We start from the raw sequence: 22,643 nt of genomic DNA on the forward strand, positions 1-22,643 counted from the left end.
GGATGAGGAGGACTTGTGAAAATGTCAGATAGTCCTTTTCAATTATACAGAATTACACAAAATTAAATTCATCAAAACCTATACGATGATACTGATCATACCAGGTGTATGCCCAAAATTTTTATAATCTTTTAAACAAGTAGTTTTAGTCCTAACAGATGGTGATTAGTAGTGACACAATGGAAGTCACTGTGATAATACAGCATGTACAACGTTATATCAGTAAAACAATTTAATAAAAAAAAATGATTATTTTTTTACTTAATTTTATTTTTGTGAAATGTGTTCTAACAGCCAAAATACTGATATTACATTTAGCGGAAGATCAGACTAACTGAAATGGATTAGATGTGACACTTTCTGAAGAGATTAAAAACTCACAATAAGCAAGCTCCTCAGAACAAGGAGACATTATTTCATTTCCAAAGTCCTAAACTTAGAAGTGGTTGATGGGAGCCATCTTACCGAGTCCATAGTGTCTTATGCCTTGAGTAAAGTTACTTTGTAGAAATTGAAGAAAAATATCACTGTATTTTGACAAAAGCTTTGTTGAATTCCAGGCTGCAAAATAGTGAATACAAATTTGGGTAGCCTTTTAAAAACTGAGAAACAGTCCTTCATGTAAGAAGTCACGTCTGTGATTCTGATATTCCTTTTACCTTCTTAAATGAGGATTTATAGATCTTTCAGAATCACTTGCCCAAAGTAGTTTTCAACTACAGTGTTTGAGCTGAAATTTTTCTGTGGTCCAGAGCATGTGGAGACACTGGGCTACACTGGGCTGGCTGACTATAGAGGCAGCTCCAGTCAAACTCCAGCAGAGCGTGGCATCACTGCCTTTGTTCTTATTCCAGGACCATTTTAGTCCACAACAGTTTAGCTGTACCCTGCCAAGACAGAGATCTCATCTATCTAAACTGTGATATATCCAAATCCACAGAGTTGGCTTGGCATCCCAATGCAATATTCCCATTAGTGGGCATGCAATACAAAGTACCTGCCCATGCTGAAACTAATCCAGAGTTGATAAGCTTTGCTGCACACACGCCGATGCCTGCTCAGTCACTCAGAAGGCACTTCGAAACAGGCTGTTGTCTTAGGTATAGAGCAAATACATAGAACTGACATCCAAAAATGTGTCTGAGCTAGTAAAAGTCCTTGTGGGTGAACACCTAGCAGAGAACAGTGAAAGAACACACGTGGATATGGTGCTTGTTATATTACACACTTCTGTGACTTTCAGGCTATTACTAATAAGAAGCTTTGAGGGGTTTATGTTATGCTGACAATATGACTGTTATTTATTTTTGTCATTATTTAGCTCCCCTTTTGGAGAATTAAGTTCAAGAAATAATTATGGAAATGGTGTAAATGTTGGTTGAAGGGACCTCTGAAGATCACATACTCCAATCTTCCTCTTAAAGCAGGATTATCACCAACACTGTATCTGGTCTTTCATGGCTCTGTCTAGTGCGAGTGTTTGAAAACTCCAAGGACGGAGATTGCATAAGCTCTCACAGCAGTTACAGAAATGAAGTTTTTCCTAATGTCCAGTCTGAACCTCCCAAACTGCAATTCATGTCTTGTGCTCTTGTCTGTAACAGTCTTGTCTGTCAGTCATAAGATTTTGGCTTCTCTTTGGATCTTTTGCCAGCCTTATAGAATTAGTGGAGTCTTCAGTGATGTTTTCATTCAAAAATGAACGGAATGTTCTAGGGGGCAGAATAATGAGATCAATTATGTTTAAGCTTTGTTATTGCCTAGAAAGAAAGCAAAAGGCAATGTTTGCTTTTGTTCATGCTACTTTACAGCTCATTCCTACCCACAGATCGGCAGGTACTTTTTTTTTTTTTTTTTTGCGCAGACAGAATGCAGTAATAATTATTTCCAGAGAAAAAGTAATACTGAGTAGCAGTTAGGTATAAGTTTGAGGTTGCATTTAATCACCCATAAAAATATGCTGGTCTTTTAAATATCTGCTTTCAGTTTTCTTTGAAACTGACCAACTTTGATTTGCCTTCCCAGGAGTGACAGAACCTTATTATCATTTGCAATTGGAAGGGAAATTTAATGTAATACATAACGGAGTTTATCCCTACATCAGGCAGATGGTCACTGTTTCAAGCAACTGGGTAAAATTCACACACATTATAATTTGCAGGTTACGTAGAATTATATCAATAGTGGACTGTTCTGTGAAGTAGAAGTGTTATCCATAAGTCATCACAGAAATGGATGTATACCTGCTGTGGAATACATATTATATGTCAGACTGCACAAACAAAAATTATTTAAATAAGAGCATGGTATAGATTTTATTTAAATAGAAATCAGTTTTGTTAAATGGATATGAAAGCAGTAACTTATGTGGAGATATCAACATGCTAGACTTTGTGCAGCCTGCAATGCCAGTTTTTTGCTTCTGAAAAGCTTGAATATCTCTGAGGACCATAGGACTGCATAATTTACAAAGAGGAATAACTTTGTTCACATGAGTAATCCTGGTAATGCAATCTATTTGTTGGCTAGATATCTAATTCTACCACAGAAAAAGGAGCACATATCTCAACACATTATGGTTTAACAATAGAGTGTAGCAGCTTCTCAAATTATCATCACAGTTTATATCCATGTGAACTGTGATGATACATACTATGTACATCACATAGTATGCAGAAGTTATGCCTTTTAGTTGTTTTGGTTGGGTTTTTTTTAGCCTACAATTTGCACGATAACTATATTTGTAACTTTATTTAACAAGTCACTGGAAATAGTGATTAGTCTGTCCTTCTTTATTATTTCCCCTTTTCCTTTTGTTTGGGGCTTTATAGAATTTGTCATATAGATTTCTCTTCCTTTTCTTGTTTTCAAGTTGTAAAATTTCTACTTCTTCCTCACGCAGAAGATGTTCTAGGCTTCTGGTGTCTATTCTTTTACCCCTTTCCTGACAGAAATGGGGTCGTAGATAATAAGAGTCAGCAGAAATGATCAGCTATTTATTAAAAAAAAAAAAATAGTGCAGTGTAGTTCAACATTCTGGGAGAGACAAGGTAAAGAGAAACTACAGAGAAGAATATTGAAGTCCTATTGCTAGAGTTAGGGAGGATAGTTATTAAGAAGACACAGAGACAGAGGAGATATAACAGTGGAATTAAGAGCTTTCATTTTCTAAGAGGAAAAATGTGAAGTGATCTGTGCAATCAGTACTACTGTTGTAAGTAGATATATTTTAATACAGATAGAGTATGTTGACTGTTGTGAACCGAACATCCATTGGAGTGTGCAGTGTTGAGCTGTAAATATGGCTCTGGCTGTGAAGATGAAGTAAGAAAGGTAAGGAATAGTAAGACTGGAGAGTCTGAACTTAAGTAGAAAGATATCTGCGATTCTTTTGTTTCTCCCTGTGGTAGACACTAACCAGTACTACTAATGAGCATCCATTTTCATCAGGTTCTTATGTCATTCCCTTGATAAATAAAACTGATTTGAATGTAATGTGTCATTTATTTCCTTTTGCCATAACAGTAAATCTTTTTTATATGGAGTAAGTTTAAAAGTTCCAGTGAATATTTTCATTATAAAAAGAGTTTAGGTTATTAAGCAAATTACTTGTTGTACAGGAGATAAATCTAAACCATTATTATAGGAATTAGCAGTTAATGTTAACCTGATAACCTTTCTCATTATTGTTATTAAACTTAGTTAACTGTGATGCTAATAAAACACATGCATGTAAGTAAACATGGAAATGTCTTTTCAGTTTATCAATTTGGATACCCAAGGCAGAGTTTAATGTGACAGCTGTGTGGGTGGAAATGAGATGTTGATTGAGAAGGAAAAAGAAATTTGATTGGTTACAAAGAAAAATCTTTTCTGTAGCATTAAAATTACACCTATTATGAAAGACATTTCCTGTCCTACAGAGTGAATTAAAATGAAGTGTATTAAGTGCCTCTGTGGTGTAAGGAAACTTAACCACACAATGAATTTAAATGGGAGATGTCTTTCTGTGCATCATCATGGCTCATGCAAAGTTACTGAGCGTAAGAGCCTGAAATTTTGAGTCAAAGTCAGTAGAACAATACATGACAATCAGTCATGCATAATGGAATCAAATTGTGTTCCCCAGAGATTATGTAAGAGGGAGAGATGATGACAACTAAAGCAGTGAGATAAGGTTTTTATATTCTTATTTTCAGGATAAGCAAAAAGGGAAGAACACCACAGTGGAAAAAGATAGTACTAAAAGTACAAAATTATAGCATATTTAAGCATGTTTCTTAATTAACTGTGAAAATCAATATCTAAAGCAGCAAAACACTCTGCATGTTTTCTGTTCTTTACCTGGGTTATTCACCACTACTGTCTGTTAACCTTGTAGGCTCTTCTGACTTTTCTGGAGTATCATAAGTACTTTTAAATAGCTCAGATAAAGTTTATTTTAGGCAATGCATCTGTGTTCAAAGTTTAAGAAATGAAGCTGTTAATAAAAATCCTTTGATTATTTTAATCTCTAATATACTTAACATTAAGGAAACTAAACTACTGTTATATATCTACCTGTTCTGGAGATGTCTATACTTCTGTGATTTTTGTCTGTAGGCAATTAAAATTATAAAGACAAATTATAAAATGTAAATAAGGTTAGAAAAAAATATTTATTTTATTTATTTTGTACAGTGGCAAACCACGTTATAAGAATTCGTGAGATGGACAGAACTAACCTTGAAACTCTATCAGATGTAATTTACAAAGTCAAAAATGTCATCAATAATAAATGGAAACCAAATCACCCCAGAGTTAGTTTTAGGTAATCCTAAAAGATGACAGCAATATGTAAAACAGGCTGAAAATCCCTCAATATTTGATTAGTGATTTAGCACAAACTTAGGTGTCTATATGCTGTCTTGTTGCAGTTGAGTTAAAATGGATTCCAATGTCTTTCTCTTCTCCTGAAGCTTTTAAATGGCCTTTCCCTTCTCAAGTGTCTAAGATCATCACAAGAGGAATGGTTCCATCAGATTATCCATGGACTAGAAAGACAGTCTCATAAATTGAAGCTGAAACTAATTGGATGAATAATAAACTTCTTCACTCTGGAAATCCCATGTTAATAACAGGTTGATTGTCTGCTCTGTTAAAATGATGAAAAGGCATAAAAAAGGAAAGTGGTATAGTTTGGTTGGCATTTAAATGGTTGAAATGCAGACTTCCAGCTACTTCACTGTTGGGAGTTGTATATTCCAAAGAGTTGAGGGGAACTCCAGTGCCAAGGCTTATGTAATATTTCCTAAAATTCTTGAAAAGCCATTTGGTATAGCTGAAGCCAGAAGGTTTTAAGCTGAAAGCATGTTCAGGGTTATTGTATCAGTACAATGAGATTTCAGGCCATAAAAATAAAAACAAAGTACGTTTTGTTTGTATACGATTCATGCTTGAATTAAATTAATATTCAAATAAATAATTTTCAGACTATGTTCCATTTTTTCAACTTCCGAGTTAGAAATCATCTGTTTTCACTGAGATGGGACACACAGTGATTGGTATCTTAAATACGCCTCTTTCCTCAGCCCTCAAGGCCTGTTTAAGCATCCACTGGCATGGTTATGGTTTAATTGAGAAATGATTGCACATTGAATAGGCTAAGTGGAATATTAGAATAATTGCTTGTTGTTTCCTGAACTGGCGCAACATCTTGAAAGAAATCATGAGACTGGTTTCATTGCAGAACCATGCTTTTTGTTTTCATTGGTTTCATGAATCTATGATAAAAAACTCAGATTCTCGAGCTGGGAAAAGCGGCTAACACCTTGTTTTCAAGAACTCCATGTAGCTGAAGAATATTTCCTAAATAGAATTGCTAGAACGCATGTTATGTTTGGATTTTTCAAATGTAAGTGGAAAGTTAGATTCAAGTGGAAATGGTTCAGATAAAGAACCTGTAATGTGGTCAGTATTTCTGAAATTATTGCAGACATTTTAGAGGTTTAAGTATTAGTAGGAAAATTTAAAAGACAGCAAAATGCGGCCCTCTGGTAAGGAGCCAGTAAAGAATTTTTCATGTTATAATCATCACCTTCCAACCCCCACTCACCCCCAAAAAAACTAGACAAAGAAAAAGGAAGAAAAACAACCATAGATTTTCCTGTTGATCATGTTATTCCTTCAGAAAACATGTATGTGCTTTTCTTTGTTCTGTGTATGATAAAGCGAACCAGTTATTTTTAAAGTTTGTGTGATAATTTCTCCCCATTTTAATTAACAGTAAACTGAGCACATACTTCAGTGGATTACTATTTTGCTCTCTAGTTTTCTTGCTCATATCTTATTAAACAACTGCATGAGCTGCAACTAAAAGGTAGTTGTTTCTTTATGGGTATAATGCCACATTTTGTGCTCTTGGTAGAAATACAGCAGAATAAGAATGAGACCACCAAACTGTTTTCACAAAAGTAACCAAGTGTTAGTCAACTTATTTTCTTTACTTCTTTTATTCCTCATTCACTACTAAATTTGTAAAGTAAAGATATAAATTGTATATTACATTAATAAACTTATGAAGTATCAGGTTTTCTTCTTTTTGGGCATTCTGTCTGGAATTAACAGTGATTAAATTTTCTGTTTAAGTATGCTGATATAAAGTGTCCAGAATTTACTAGTAATTGCTTTCATTTTGTAGGGTATCTATCATTCTGGACTTTATTGATCCAATCTTTTTTTTTGTGTTGAGTTTGTTCTTGTGGGCTTTTTAATACTTCCAATCAGGCATCTTGTTTTTTTCAGGGCTGAATGTTATTGCTATTTTCTGAATAATCTCATGAATTTTGATAACTGTCTTTTTAATCCTGCATTAAAACTCTTCTTTATGTATCAAAACATTCAGAACCTTTTCAAAAGCACTACCTAAATGATATATGTTGTCAAGTTTTGTGAAAAGCATGTACCAGCTGGGAAAAGAAGCAGCAGAAGTCTAATATGTAAAAGTGAAATAATTCCAAATTTGAGAAGACATATAGCTGGATTTACACAGGAAGAAAATGCTACAGAGAAGTGCATTCAACAGAAAACGTGAAAATCTAAATTTAAATCATATGCTAGCAATGGTCTATCTGAGTGTCACGTTCCCCCCATCTTTTCAGAATAGTTTCTTAATGAATAATGAGAGGGATAAAGAAATTAGAAAATAAGTACATCTTTTCATGCCATCTCATTTTTTTGCAGATGGAAAACTGTCCAAATAAGTAGTTGCTAAAATTTTGCATTCTGCATTGCTAGAGAAATATGGTACTGTAAAAGATTATTTTCAGAGCTAGGACTGTTGCTTTCTTTTTTAGAGTATCAAAATAATGTAAAAACATAACATCCTGTGTTAGAAACAGGAGCAAAAAATAATAACTATATAATCTATGTATTATAGATATATATTCTATATATAACTGTATATTCTGTGGTAAGAAGCTAATTATTGCATTAAAACCACAGGTCAGTAAGACTGAATTTTTACTTCAACATCACAGAGCTGAGGCAAGTGACATACTTATTCTTAGAGTGCGAAGGTACAAAGCTGATGTTGTTGAAGCTAAAAGGCAACCAGTGGTGCTGAAAACTCAACAATGATGACCAAAGTTAGAAAGCAACAACTGAAGCAAAAATAGTGACAATGTGAGGGAAGCTCTAAGGGTAATGATGAAGGGAAGGGAAGGGAAGGGAAGGGAAGGGAAGGGAAGGGAAGGGAAGGGAAGGGAAGGGAAGGGAAGGGAAGGGAAGGGAAGGGAAGGGAAGGGAAGGGAAGGGAAGGGAAGGGAAGGGAAGGGAAGGGAAGGGAAGGGAAGGGAAGGGAAGGGAAGGGAAGGGAAGGGAAGGGAAGAAAAAACAACACTACAGCACAGTTCAGCTGGTTACAGATCTAAAATTCTCTGTTGCAGAGCAAACAGTTACTTTCATGACACTGTTATTCCTAATGGTAACAAATGTGAATTAAACTCATGATCTGGTAAGAAAATAAGAATTACGTTACAGAAGAGTTGTCTGCCAAATGACTTTTTAGTGTGCAGTTGCTTGGTTGGTTTGTATTTCAGATGCAGCCAGGTAAGGGAAGTAGCAAAGGACCACATTACATCCAATGTTGCATGGGGTAATCAAGCAAATAAATTTACAAAGTAGTCCAAAACTTTTGCAAAAAGTAACACTTCCGTGAGAGGTTCTGGCAGATTACCCTCACATCTTGAGTATGGATTTTTTTTTTTAGACTAAGAATAAAAACACTACTATAAATCTAAGTAAGGTATTGGTAAAATAAAGTTATTAGATAATACTACATCAGAGGCTTTTCTTAATAGGGTAGAAATACATATGGAATTTTTTTTCTCAGCCTTTCTTGTTGCAGCTTCTTCAGTTCATTTTTATGCTTTTGTAACTTTTGAAAGCAGAGAACTGAATGATTCTTTGCAATTATTTTTCCTACTTCAAGCTTAGCAGTAGCACAGGAGATTTCCAGTCTCTTATACTCACAAATCTGCATCTTAACAAGCAAGATTTTTAGAAAGTAATCTTTGCCTTCCCTTCCAATTTGCAGTCTCATGGATTTCAGGGTTTGAGTTTTTGGTTTTGTTTGTTTTTTTTTTCATATTTTGCAACTTTTTTTTAATGTATTTTGTCAAGTACAGTAATAAGCTTCTGGAAAACTTGAATAAAGCCATTTATTCATAAGACTGACCCTGTGCCTTATATCTTGTGCATGTGTAGGTAAGTAGTTTGGGCTACTAGTGTGTTTCTAACCAGTGTCTAATTTAGGACTGTAGGTATATGTCTGTATCAAAGAGGTGGTGTTAAAACTTGTATTTCCTTGATGTTGCCTGTTGGAATCTGCTTCCTTTCACCATCAGTCTTTGCTTTCTTTAATCCTGTTTTTCTTCATTTGACTTTTATCATTCTATATATAAGAAATTTGGAAGTCTCAAACCTGAATCAGGCTGCTAGTCTCTGATGAAGTGTGATGATGTTAACGTTGACATTTCTAAATCCTTTTACTCATGCTCAGGTTAATTGAAACTGTATAATTGAAATTTCAGATGTCTGAGTATTTTGGGTTTAATTTTGAATGTTTCTAACATAAAAATGTTAATATGAACATTGATAGGATTAACACAAGTATATTGTTACAGGGTGCAGATATTATTTATGGATGTAACATGTTTGAAGTATCTCTCATGAATTATCTGTGTGTGTAAATAGAAACATCTTACATTTCTTAAAGTTTGTAGTCATCCCTGGGATGAGTAATGCTTGAAAAAACAACCCTATTCAAGAATCAGTTAACTCTGCTGAAGTTTGTATTTCCTGAAATTGTGCGATATAGCTCCCCTGATGCATTCGTGCTTCACTATGGCATTCAGGCAAGTCTCCTCTTCAGAACAGATGTTACGCACATTAGTAACCATCTCTTTTTGTTTATACAGTTTCAGCTAAACAGTTAAGTGAATGGTTTAAGATCTTGCTAAATTAGTGAAATTGTTTCATCATTAATTACTTTTGCACATCTGTAAAAGTTATAATGAGACAATAAAACACTGAAGGTGACTGGGACTTTGCCTATGAGAAGTTTCTCTGCTAAACTATTAAGCAATATGACACTGAAGAGAAAGCTAATGTCTTATCTAAAAGCTGAGAAAGATAAAGCAGTCCAGCTGCTACAGTTTGCATCAAATAAATAACCAAAAAATTGTGTGCAATAAAATTGAATGATTTCTGATTCTTATAGTTTTAAAAAATTCTTTACTACCAATTTACTGAATATTGTAAGATATTGGGGAAAAGTTATTTCCATAACTGTCCAAAATTTGTGTGCGCTCCTTGACAGCTCATCCTTTAAAGCTTTTTGAATCTTCTTTCCTCTTTTATGTAGAACACACAATGGAAAATCTTACTACACATTTTTGCCACGGGTGAGTGTATTGGTACAGTACAGAGTGCAATGCACTGTTTCATATTTAAGTACAGTCTTTCATCTTATGCATTTCAAAGCTTTAGTTCGTAGATGTACCTTTGTGGCTTTCTGAGGTATCCACACACCTGCTGTTTTCCTTGACAATGTTGATACAGACGCTGCTATCACCATGGGAATGGTACTCCTGAATGAAGCTGCTACCTCCAAAGGGGATGTTGGAAAAAGAAGAAGTAAGTTATTTAGTACAACTAAGACAATGTTTAGACAATTAGAAGACATTGAGAATTACAAATTAATATCCCATTAAGTTTGTAGAAGCCAATTTTTACCTATTGTGGGGTGGAGAAGATGAAAGTAAAAAAAAGAATCTGTTGACAAAGCTGCATTCACATGAAGTTGTAACAGTAAAAAAAAATGTTTTAAGCATAGTCAGCCAAGGTATAGCTTGGCTCAATATGTTCACCACATAGTACGGAATAAATGCTTTTTGGATTTTGATTTATATTGAAATTCAGTGGCATAAAGAACAGGATTTTCAAAACATTTTTTTCAAAATTAATTTAGACATTTAAGGTGCTTAAGATGACAGCATCCAAAGAAATGTGAAAATTCTTTTACTTGGTACGCTTTGCCAGTATCATGTTTCCAAAGGAAGGTGAAAGCCCAGCAGAAGATGTAATACAGAACATATCCTAATCTGCAACATCAAGATTCTTAGCCTGAAGTGCTAGTTTTACGTTTTTCTGAATGTTGTTGTCATTCAAAATATTTGCAATAATTTTTGGCAATGAGTTGCGTAAACATACAGTATGAAAATATTTCATCCAGATTTAAACTTCCTAACTGTTATGTTAACCAACCTTTTACTGAGTATGACATAGGTTGAAACAAATATGCCAATCTGCCTTTGTACCTTCTCTGTTTTTTTCATATCCCCTGCCTCTTTGTCACGTAAGGTGTTGAAGATTTTGAAAGCCACCAGCCATTCTACGCTGCTTCCTCTTGCTTTCTAGATCGGTTCTTTAGCTTCCTCTATGTAATACACAGTATTGCAGATTGGGCTGGCCAATTATTTTCTATAAAAGAATTATGTAATTCTTCATAATAGCTGGTTGAATGTTAGCTAGACATCTCTAATTTATAGTGATTTGCAAGTCTACTTTACAGGGCTGTAGATGTATAATTTAATACTGAATGTCTTCTACAGTGTCTAGCTTTAATACTGATGTCAAAAGAAACAGTGACATGAGTTTAATTGGAATATGATCTTAGATCACAGTTGAGATCTGGGTCTGTGAACTTGGACACAGCAAAATGAGAAAGGGCTGCAGTACAAATTCAGACTGTTGTGGCCATTATGTGAATGCTTTCCTTGTACCTGCCTTGCACTGGTCATGCTTTGCAATCAATTAATCCATGCTTTGGAATCATATATGTGAATGGTAATTTCTTTACAATGAAGTATGTTTATAAGATTTGTGCATGGCTAGTTTTCTCAAAATAGCTGCAGAAATTTTATATTTCAATTGACGTGTGTCAGTTTCCACATGGTCAGTTTTAATGAAAAAATGCGTCTTTGTCAGCTTCCCTGGCTTCATGGTTGCTCATCCTTCTCTCAAAGCCAGCACACTTTTGAAGCATGAATATTACCATTAAATAGCAAAGGTTTGGCTAAAGTAGGAATACTATAAGAAAAAAAGGTTTTATAGTCGAAGTAGCTCACTAGAACCAAAACATCACTGAATGTAGATGAACTGCGTCTCAGTTATATACATCAGCTTGTAACATGTTGCCTTTTTTTTTTTTTAACTTATTTGCATGCAATTGAGCAAGCTGTCATGATCAAAAAGGTTTTATGCTATTATTACACAGAGTGCCAACTGGTGTTCCAAATTTTATTTGCTAATTTATGCGTTTACTTTGCTAATTCATTTTTTGCTAGAAAAGGCTCAAAGCACTTGCATCTGGATGCTGTCAGAAGGTCTGCGTCATTGTTATTTATCTTCAAAACCTAAAAAATTATATACCTATCAAGTTAAAAGTGATTTTGCTACCAGCCTTGGAACTTTATCTAGTTCTTAGTAGCTAAAACATTTCACTGTTTAAAGTAGTTGCTAAACTGCCTTTGCTGTTACTTCAGCCTTAGATGGTTGATTAGAGATAACATGATTATATTAGTGAAGGAGCATTTTTCTAAAGATCAAATTGTTTTCCAAAAAGAACAAGCAAATACCTGGAATTACATCGCTGTATACATTGCTTGATACATATAATTTACAGGGTTATTAAATCCATTATCAGCAGTAAGGTGTTTGCATCCACATACATTTGAGTTGCAAATTGCTACTCTTTTTTCTTGAAAATACATTTACACTGACAAGTCATTTTTTTTCTTTATAACCATAAATATTATTTTCATATGTGTTTGAAATCCTGTCAAAAGATAGTGGGCACCAGTAGTCAATGCAGTAACATGTTTTTATTTAACTGTGTCAAAATTCTCCGTAAATGATTGACATAAATAATATTCTGTGTAGATATTCCAGTTTCAGATTTTTTGTGTGCTAATAAACAAAGTTATTTTCTTTCCAGTAATATGTCTGGTAGGCCTGGGCCTGGTTGTCTTTTTCTTCAGTTTCTTGTTGTCGATATTTCGCTCCAAATACCATGGCTACCCATACAGGTAATCTCTCATTAGATTCTTATCTTATAGATTTTAATAACTTTGTATAAGTTTAAGAATAGCTTTCAGGTAAACAGCTTTAATTTTTACCACTGCAGTCTATGAGAGCTGGAAGAAGCAAGAAGAATAAAAATCAATTCAAGCAAACCAAAAAAGGACTGGAAAGATAATGTTGTTAAGATGACTGATAAGGCAGATCAGTTAAATGAATTTAAGCACGCACGTGTGACCTACACACTGCCCCATGAAAAACGCAATATAAAATGTGCTTGAGTTTATAAACCTTTAATGGGTATTTATTTGCGTATCTTTATCACTAAGATATACATAATGCACAAAAACACCAAACCAGTGTACAGTGCTAAATCACTAAAAGTGCCTTCTTTTATTGTCAGTCACACCAGAGAGGTAATAAAGCATTATAGTATTTCTGAATTATAGGAACAACTGTCAATTAAACAGTTACAATTTGTCTGAGAAGCAGAAAAAGTAGAAAAATAGTAAAGAAAACGCAGTTCTTGCCTTTTGTATGTGGATGTTTTCAACTGGGAGGTCACCTGCAGAGGTAGTCTAGACTTCTGATTCACATCTTCTTGCTGATCCATTATATGGCCCATTGCATTTTCTTGTGATCCTGGTACCATTCTCAGATGTACATGAAAAACCCTGGCTAGATGAAAAAGTGCAGTTAAAGAAATCTGCAGTACTATAGTAATGACGAACCAGGCCACTGAGTTAAAAGCAATAGAGTGACATTTCCTGAGTCATCAAGTTTGTGGAACAAGACAGAGACCTGTTGATTTTTCTCTTCCAAAGCTTTGTTTTGAAGGATGGCTAAATAATTTTAATGAAGAATGCTTTCTCCATTGCACTGTTCTCCAGGAATTTTGTTTGATTGACTTTTGATTCTATTTGAATTTTTGCTGTTTTTCCTATTGCTTCAGTCTTTGCTCCTTTTAAACTTCTTTTTTTTCCTGTAGAGCTCTCTATATATACTTATGTATTCAGTTGACATAGCCTTAACATGCAATACTAGGCTTTACAATAGAGATGATATGCATGACTGCTGTTTTCCCCCCTCTAGTTGGCCACAGTGCATCTAAAAAGATTTGTTTCTCCTTATTTAAAGTGAAATTTGTTTCTATAAACTATTAGACTAGTCCTTCACAGAATATTACTCTACATTAATGTTACCATGTTTGGAAGAGTAAGTGGATAATGTGTGTTGCAATGTAGATACAGTAACATTTTGCGGAAAGATCTGCCATGATGAAATGTCGACTAATAGATATGTAAGAGAAACATTAGTACAGCAGATTCAGAAAGTTATATTTTGAAGTAGAGGACAAAAGAACTATCTGTTAACAGTTCTATTATTTTTATAGCCACTGTTAAAGAATCATATGAGGAATACTTCAGTTTTTCACAGATACTTCTTATTATTGATTTCTATGACTAGGTCTTGTGATTAGTGCAGCAGCCCACTTAATGTTGTGTTGGTAAAAACTCCAACTTGCAAAGCCAGTTTAGATGTAACATTTGAGCTAATACATAAAATTTTTCTATTACTTTTTCCTGTGAGACTTTAGAACTATTTTCTTTACTGAGCTTGGTCAATTTATGCAGATGAATTGACATTTAGTTTAGATTGCCTCGGTTTTAGCATTTAATAACATCATTCTCAAGACAAAGAAACTCTTACTTGCAATATGCACAGAAGGTGTGTTTCTGCTTTTTATTCCTTTCTGCTAAGGAAAGAAGTCTGTAAAGGGCCCAGTAGTATCATATTGCAAGGCTTCATCAGTATGGAGTTAGTAGTTTGCCATCTGGGATAGTCTGTATGTCTTCTCAGCATCCTCTCAGGAGACCACCTTCTAGCTCGACTGACTGACAGGATCCAGTTTTCCTAAGCACGGAGTATTCATACATCCCATTAAGTGCTTAAGTCTTGAACCTAAAACAAGAAGGAATTAGGAGCTTGATGTGCAGCTCATAAACTCATTTGATTTGCAGTGCCATGAATGTCAACCCACAGTCTCAGCTCACTTGCATCTTCTCATAACAAGCTCACTAAAAGGAAAGAGCAGTTGTTGTGTTCGTTGCCGTGCAATTTAATAGCCACTAAAGAAATCTGACAGTCATACTAGTTTCATTTTTAGTTCTTTCATCTTAGGAGTATTCTTATCACCTGTTAACAACATGTTTATATGACTGTGCCAATTTCCAGACCTTGCATGGCTTCTGTGAATGTTTGCACTAGGGTTTTTTGACTGCTGTATGATAACAAGGATGTCTGAGGTTGAACAGTACCTTGTGAGCATTAGTATCCCCTGTGAGCTGGCATATATACACAGTATCATTGATGTTCTTGCAGAGCTAATTGCTCAGTTGTACTACATATCTTGTAGTATCATGTATGTATAGTAAGCTTTAAGAATCTTAATTTAAGTAATGTAGGGGTTGTCCTTCTTTTCTCCCTAATTTGTTTGCTTTAAATTTTGGGTGGGATGGACTTTTTCTTTCCTCCCCCTGCCCTCCCTTACAACCGAACCTGTTTTAGTGAAATATCAGACATCTTTTCTTTAGAATGCCCAGCAGAAGTGGGAGCCCTGTGTAGATTTTGTACTCTTCTGTTGGTATCCAAGCTGCGAAAAAGGGACATCGAGAACTTCAGGGGTTTGGAGGGGAAGAGGAAGAGAAAGAGAATTCTGAATTCTAATAAAAGTTTAAAGAAATGTAGTTTAAATGCGATGCATGTAGAAAAGAAGTACATGTATTAGTATGTTAAAGCTGGTGAAGAAATAAATAAAAGAAATCCAAGATATTGCTGAATTAATGATTCATCACACATTACAATCCTGTTAAAATAGATAGTGCTGCATTATGTTGTTACTGTGAAGGAATTATTAGATCCATAAACCAAATCCCACCTGAAGGAGCTAGGTAGATTCAATATCACAACTTTTGTTTGTTTGTTTTGTTTTTTCAACATTGTTACTGATCCTGCAGATTAACCAAGATCTTACAGGCTTACTTGGACTGTCCTAGATTCTTCATGTTTTCATGGGTATAAATTAATCATTCAATCTTTAATCATGACTCACTGCAGAATTACTGGAAACCATCACTAGAACTGATGTTTTTGCTTTGCTATTATCAAATTTCATTTGCTAGTTTCCCAAATGTGTAATTTACTTATTCCAGTGTTAAATCTTTCAAGTTGCTGTTGGTCTTTTGGGTAGCTCGCACCCCATTTCCTGTTATTTTAAAGAAACATACTGTTGATTCTTTGACACTTCAGTGGTATCATCCATGTAATCCTCATGGCAATGCCATAGTGTTTCTTAGGAGAAGCCTCTTTGGTTTATGTCCATAGTCCTTATGAATTTTAATGAAGTGAACCTGCAAAACACTAAGGAGGACCAAGTATATAAACTTTGTTATTTTCTCTTTCCCCTTTGAATTTAATATCCTGCATTTTAACTTCAGTCATCTATGCCGGTATACAGTCATCTGTCTCAATTCTTTAGGATCTTCCAAGGAGTTCCATGCCCCATCAATCAATCCCAGTGTAGATATATCTTAAGATGTGAAATATGTCTGCCTTTTTACTTTCACTGGTTGTAGATTTCACCTTGAAACTATCAGTCTTTATGTGGTAAATTGTCCTCAGGCTAGTAAAGCTTTGCCTTTAACAATGCTAACAACAACGCATACTAATGATCTGTCATAAAAAAAGAATGTTTATGTTGGCTTGCCTAAAGCAACAGTTAAAGAGAACTGAAATTGTTATAATGCTATGTGCATCAAGCATCAACTTCACTGCTCTACTTTTAAAAAGTCAAGTATACTACATTGTTTCTGTTCTCTGGCACTGAAAAACCAAATAAGTCCTTTATGAAGCAGCATGCATCAATAAAAAGTGAAGCAGTAGCACAACCTGCTGTGCATCCTCTTTCTCTCCAGTGACCTCTGTGTACTGAAGATAAACCAAAACAGAGGTGGATAAACATAAAGCAGGAGTCAACAACAGGAGAAAGACTGTTATTTCCATTTCTAGTGTGCATATATTAAAGTACTGGGAATGCTGTTATTTCTTTGACCCTGGTAATGCCATTATCATTGTTAATTTCTGTGACAAACACAAAAGTGTCCAGAGGACTGCTAGATAAGTGCACAGGTCTATCAATGTGCTCTTTAGAGGGCATGTATGTAGGAAGGGAGAGTAATTTTGTTTACCTTTTTTTCGTCCACTTCAGACATTTTCCAATTAAGGTTTTGATTCTTACTTCCATAGAATTTTCTTCTTGAAGGCTAGGGTTAGGGAAAAAAATGGTTTAATTAAGATGCTGGTAAAATACCTTTATACAATAAAGCATTGGAATGGGAGAGGTGATGCAAAACGGAGGTCATCATGAAGGTTACTTACTGAGCAAACACAATTGTGATGGATGAGCTAGCATGTAACAAATCTCTCTGCTAGAGTCATTTTTATGATGGCAGGGCTTTTTCATGCCTGCACTAATCCACCTTTTTATGGGAACTAGATGAAATTTTTCATTTTGCTAAAACTTTCATTTTAATTGCTGTCATTAACTGTTGAAAGATAAGGCAATAATTTTATTTTATACTGTTGAACATTTTCTCCTTTATAATGCTTTCTGGATAAGATTGTTGATATATCTAAGAGAATCTTTTCTGGAAGCATTCTCACCCCAATATTTGAAGTGAATAAGTGATATATTAAGTATCAGGTACTCAGTGATTGAGCAATAAAATTTCTTTATATCAAAACAGAATTTTATCTGTCAACTAATACACATGGGAATGACAGAGACTGTTCTTAACTATAAGCCAAAAGCATGAACTCTGATTTAGCTTTGCTAGTCAGAGAAGAGCTTGGAGGGCTCTCTGGAAACCTCGCTTTAGGCAATTTCAGTCCAAAACCCACAATGAATGTTAAAAAGAATGAGAAGGATGGTAAGAACAAATCAGAAGACATCAGTACACTAGCACAGTATTGTATTATAGGGAATGTTGGGACTGTACATATTTATAACACTGGTGTTTTTTGGGAGGACAGACAGATGCAAGTCTTATCCACTGTTTACTGATGTTAAAAAAAAGTCCCACTTTTTTTCATTAACTAGCTGTCAAGGGTTTAGATTGCGGGGTGACAATAAAACCCTGGCAGATGTATTGTTAACCTCCTGTCTTCCCCCCCACCTTCCTCCTCTTGCCCCTCCCTCTCCCCCCTTCCCACCAAGGACAGGCAATCAGGAGGGAAAGAAGGACCGAGAGAAGAGAGCTGGAAAAATTAAAAATGTTTTACTAATGCTACTAATAAGAATAGAGAAAATAATACAAAATATACAAAACCAATCTTGAAAGCCTCAGCAACTGCAGAGCCGGCAACCAAAGTCCTGGATTGGACTCTGCAGCCAGCCAGAGCTGGATTCAGTTTCTCACTAGGCCTCAGTTCGCAGGGACGACTAGCAAGGTCCTCTCCTAATGTCGGCCGTAAGCAGAAGGGAAAAGAAGGAAAAAGGACGAGATCCTTGCGATCTCCCACTTTTATATGAAGTATTCACGTGAATGGAATGTTATACTCTGTTGGTCAGTTTCTTGGTCACCTGTTTCTCGTTGCCCCTCTCGCGAGATGTCCATCCATGCTTATCAATAACTTTGCATTCCATTGCTAGGTTTACCAAAACATGTATCTGGTTCTCCAGGAAAATGCAGTTAATATGAAGGCTTTAGCTTACAGGCAAATTCACTAAAAAAGAAACTTGTTTTTTTAACAAAACCAGGACACTAGCTTACATTGAGTAGCTTATTCAAGATTTTTTGCAGTTGAGTGTTTCATTATCAGATTAACCTTTGTAGCCATTGTATTTGAGCATTGAAAAGAAAAATGTGAAGAGTTTTTAGTCAAACCATAAAAAAAAAAAAAAAAAAAAAATCAGCCTTCTGAACTATGTATAGGTGGAATGGAAAATACATATTCTGCATCGATGAGAAGAGAAAATGAACTAAACTGCAAGAAAGCATGATAAAAGGTGCCTTATTTTCATAAAAAATCATAAATGTTAAGTCAGACATGAAGTATTCATTCATTGCTTACAGAAAAACAGTCAATGCAACAAGAACAGAAAAATTGCAAGATGCCCCAGAGCTTGAAAATTCCTCTCATTTATGGTATACACCATACAAGAGATGGTTGTCCTCATTGTAATTCAATTAGTTTCAGTAAAGAAATCTAATATAACACTGAGCAATTGAAATTAAATGCAAGTGAATTAAATGGAATAGTTATTTATTGGAAATATGCTGGTAAAACACCAGTAAGTAAAAGAACTAGTATAATATCTGCAGACATATAAAATTAAGTTTATTAATAAACGTGAACACTACTAACAACTGTTCAGGTCTTCTATGTTGATTTCATGCATAATCGAATTGATTCACCTGAAGTTTATGAACTGGTAAATCTACCTCTGATAAACACCAAGATTCACATTCAGGTCTTAGTGCTCAGCAAAATAAGCTACTTTATTCTAAATGGAAGAAATCAGGGTTATTTTAAAAGACAGGAAAACAATAACACACAGTTGTGAAAGCAAAGCATCTTACATTTATCATTTTCTATACTACTACTCTTAATGTGGGTAGACACCATGTCCAGACCTCATTGAAATGGAAGGCAGAACAGCTCAGTCTCCTCTGTTCATCCAAACTGTCCAACAGGACACTGAATTCATGAACATCTACATGTTCAGTGCTGGTTTCTTGTCCTTTAAAGAATGGGAGATCTGAATTCCAGGTGTCTGGCCCCATAGCAGATCTCTTAACAAGGGTGCACTTCTTCTGTGGCAAACAGTTTGCATGCTTTTCTATGAGCAGGACCTACCTTACCTGATTGCCACCATTAAGCATCTCTCTTATTGCTTTTGTGGCTTTCCTGAAATTCTAGTTTACAGTTTACTCCTACCTATTTTACCCTTTCCAGTTAGTTGATGTCAGTTTGGCCATACTTCCGTCTTCTGTTTCCTCCTGCTTTGTGTAAGGGGACATGGTTTCATTTTTATTTTTGCAGATCTGTCAAAATAGATGTTGTCCAATTTGTTATTCCAGATTTTTCAGAAACTCTGCCCACCCACACCACCTTCATTTTGGTTATTCTCTAGTTCTTTTTTTTTCTATGGTGTGTTGGCTCTTTCTGTTTTTTCCACCTTGGACTTTTTCCTTCTATCCATACCTACCCTCCTAAACTTGTTTTATTACTTTGATATAACTATCAGTGTTTACATTACCTTTATTCCATAGTATATCTCTTAGCTGCTAAAGATGCAGTTTGCTTGCAGACAGACAGTAAGGAACAATAGATATATTAACTAAAGTGACATTGCTGTGTTGGTATTTCCTACAGTTATATCATTCATTCTTCTACCCCCCCAAGCCTATCAATTCTACCTTTCCTGATTATTGTAATTTTCAACTCTTAACACTCTGCCCCCCAAACTTTTTTCACTACCAGTGTTCATCCTCTTTATTATCTTCTCCCCTTAATTCCTTCTTTCCTGGACATCTCCTCACTCAGCTGTCCTTGACCTGGGTTATCTCTTTAGTCTCATGTGCTCAGCATTCTCTTCTCCACTCGGCACCCTACATTCACCTCTTCATGCGGTTGCACTTGCTAGTCTTTCCCTTTTGACAATCACTTTACTCTCCAGCACCCAGCCAGTTGCCATCTGTTTTGCCTTGGTTTGTATGTCTTGCCTAATGAGCTTGTCAACTTTTTGCAGCAGGGGACATCTTTATATTGGTACAGTCTTTTAAGCTTATGGCACTTGTATTTATGTTTTTTAATGATTAATTAATTATGCTGGGAATGGAAAACTGGTCAAAGTACTACAAGATGTGTACACTAGAGCACACTGCATATCTATAAGGAGATGAAAGATCTTTCACGCAAAGCTAGAGGCAGTGAAGAAACCCTTCCATTCAGTAGTTTATTGCTTTTGTGTTCATACAGTTAACTTGGTCTGTAGGCATGCACAAGTCTGCGTTCCCATTTCCCAATTTATGAGATAAGCCTTTGGTAAAGTACTCAGAAAAAATACAACACACAATATGTATCTACTTTTTTAAAAATACGAACTTTCACTCCAGGGTTAAAGAAACATCAGTGTAATCTGAAATTATTGATATTTTAACAAAATAAGAAGCTTAAGAGTCTGCAACACTACAGAAGCTTGCTAAGTCCTCTGTACCCTCCCCACTCTGGGACCATTTCAACAGGAAAAAAAGAATGTTTTAAATAAATCTGAAACATCTCCTGGGAAAGGTAGTTCTCAGTTTAAGTAGTAAGAGCAGATGCAGAACTTGATTAAAGAGAACAGATGTTTGAAGTGCATTTTGCTTTTTAATTTTTTTAAATACGCAAATTAAAGTTTCAGTCACTTAAGTTTTATTTGATAACTTTCATGCTTGCTTAGTAATTACTAAATGGGATATAAAAACTTAAGAGATTATTACACAAATGTCAAATGACTTTTCAAATGAATGTTTTGAAACCCTTGTTTATTCTTTTCGATAATTATGATGCTGTGGTTTTTATGCATTTTTTCAGCATTTAATCATGTTTTCTTTCTTTTCAGCTTCTTAATTAAATGAATTCAAGAGGGATTCATTTAGAGCTGCTTACCATGAAGATAAGCTATAACTGATAGAACCTGCCCACCAATGTTACATGTATTCAAGAATCTTTTGTTGGTTCATCTGTTTTTGTGATAATTTATATAACATGCTGATAGAGTGAATGCAGTTTCATGCAATGAATGCATAATTTATAGAAACTTACAGTAAACACCTCATTGGGAAGTACTAAAAAGTTATGAATATAGTGTGCTCAAGAATTTAAATAAATTTCATTATAATGAGCTTCTGTTTAGTGGTTCCTCATTAGTTTTAGTACCTAAATCCAAATGGTATTGCCAAGATTTTTCACCTGAAGTTTCATATAAGGTTTTGAGAGGTGGTTTAGAACTGAACGAAATCTTATTGTTTCTTCAACTACTATTAAGAGAAATACCATGGTGGAAACTGTAATTCAATGACTACATGCACTTTGCTTTGAAGCAATATCACATATACAGAGACTCTGATCACCTCAGACATGTTGAACCATCAATATAAAATTATATTCTACATATTTTCATCCTGAATTTCTTCTTTTCCTGACTCAGCTGTAATCAGAGTACATACATTGCCAGTTCATCTCACGTGCCAAAGGATGCAATTCAAAATGGTTTGTGGAATCCTGAAGGCATGAAGGCTTCGATCAGTCTGAACTCAGATCCTTTTTAAGCTCTTTGGTGGCAAAATGGAAGGGTGGGAGGGCACCAATATTTTGCAATCCACAACATGCTTTTCTTTTTCTTGTAAGTAGCTGCAGAAGGAATGTATTATCCAAAATTACGTTTATAAAGCAATACAGATGAGTCTGCTCAAACCAGAGTTACAGCATTTGCCAGTTTTCTGTGTTCACCCGGCTTTATGAAAAGCATATGTAGCAATTTTTAATGCCATTTAAAAATGTCATTTTTGTATCTACTCACATTTCATATTACATGAATTGCTTGTAGACCTTTGCATAAGCCTACATAGTGTGTTCTCTGTGGCTCAGAAAACAAGAAGAATCATATGAACCTCTTACCTCGGTCCTTCTTCTTTTCCTCTCTGCTGGTCCTTTTCCACACACCAGTTCACAGTTCCTGCTGTTCCAGGAATGAAAACAAATTGTAATTTTTTCATTCACTATATTGGAATGCCTCTAAATGTGAGGATAAGATTGACTAGACTTTACAAAACTCACTTCATCTAATGCTCTAGCTGTTCCTTCTCCAGAAAACACCAGTCTGTTAAGAACTGGGAAGCACTTTAAAACAAGAAATAACCTGTCCTTCCTGTTTTATCTTACTTACATACATACACACACACACAAAAACAAAC

The 22,643-nt window shown here is 35.1% G+C and overlaps 1 protein-coding gene across 1 annotated transcript in view; it reads left to right on the plus strand.

Moving 5' to 3' along the window:
* TUSC3 (tumor suppressor candidate 3) overlaps nt 1-21,571 on the plus strand; it is a 132,053-nt gene extending 110,482 nt beyond the window's left edge. The window contains exons 8-10 of the mRNA XM_065061008.1: nt 10,102-10,176; nt 12,539-12,629; nt 21,290-21,571. Coding sequence (XP_064917080.1) covers nt 10,102-10,176; nt 12,539-12,629; nt 21,290-21,305 — 182 coding nt within the window. The 3' untranslated portion in view covers nt 21,306-21,571. The remainder of the gene's footprint in view (nt 1-10,101; nt 10,177-12,538; nt 12,630-21,289) is intronic.
* Nucleotides 21,572-22,643: the final 1,072 nt, after the last annotated feature.

This window comes from Columba livia, chromosome 4 (genome assembly GCF_036013475.1).
Source record: "Columba livia isolate bColLiv1 breed racing homer chromosome 4, bColLiv1.pat.W.v2, whole genome shotgun sequence".
NCBI classification, from domain to species: Eukaryota; Metazoa; Chordata; class Aves; order Columbiformes; family Columbidae; genus Columba; species Columba livia.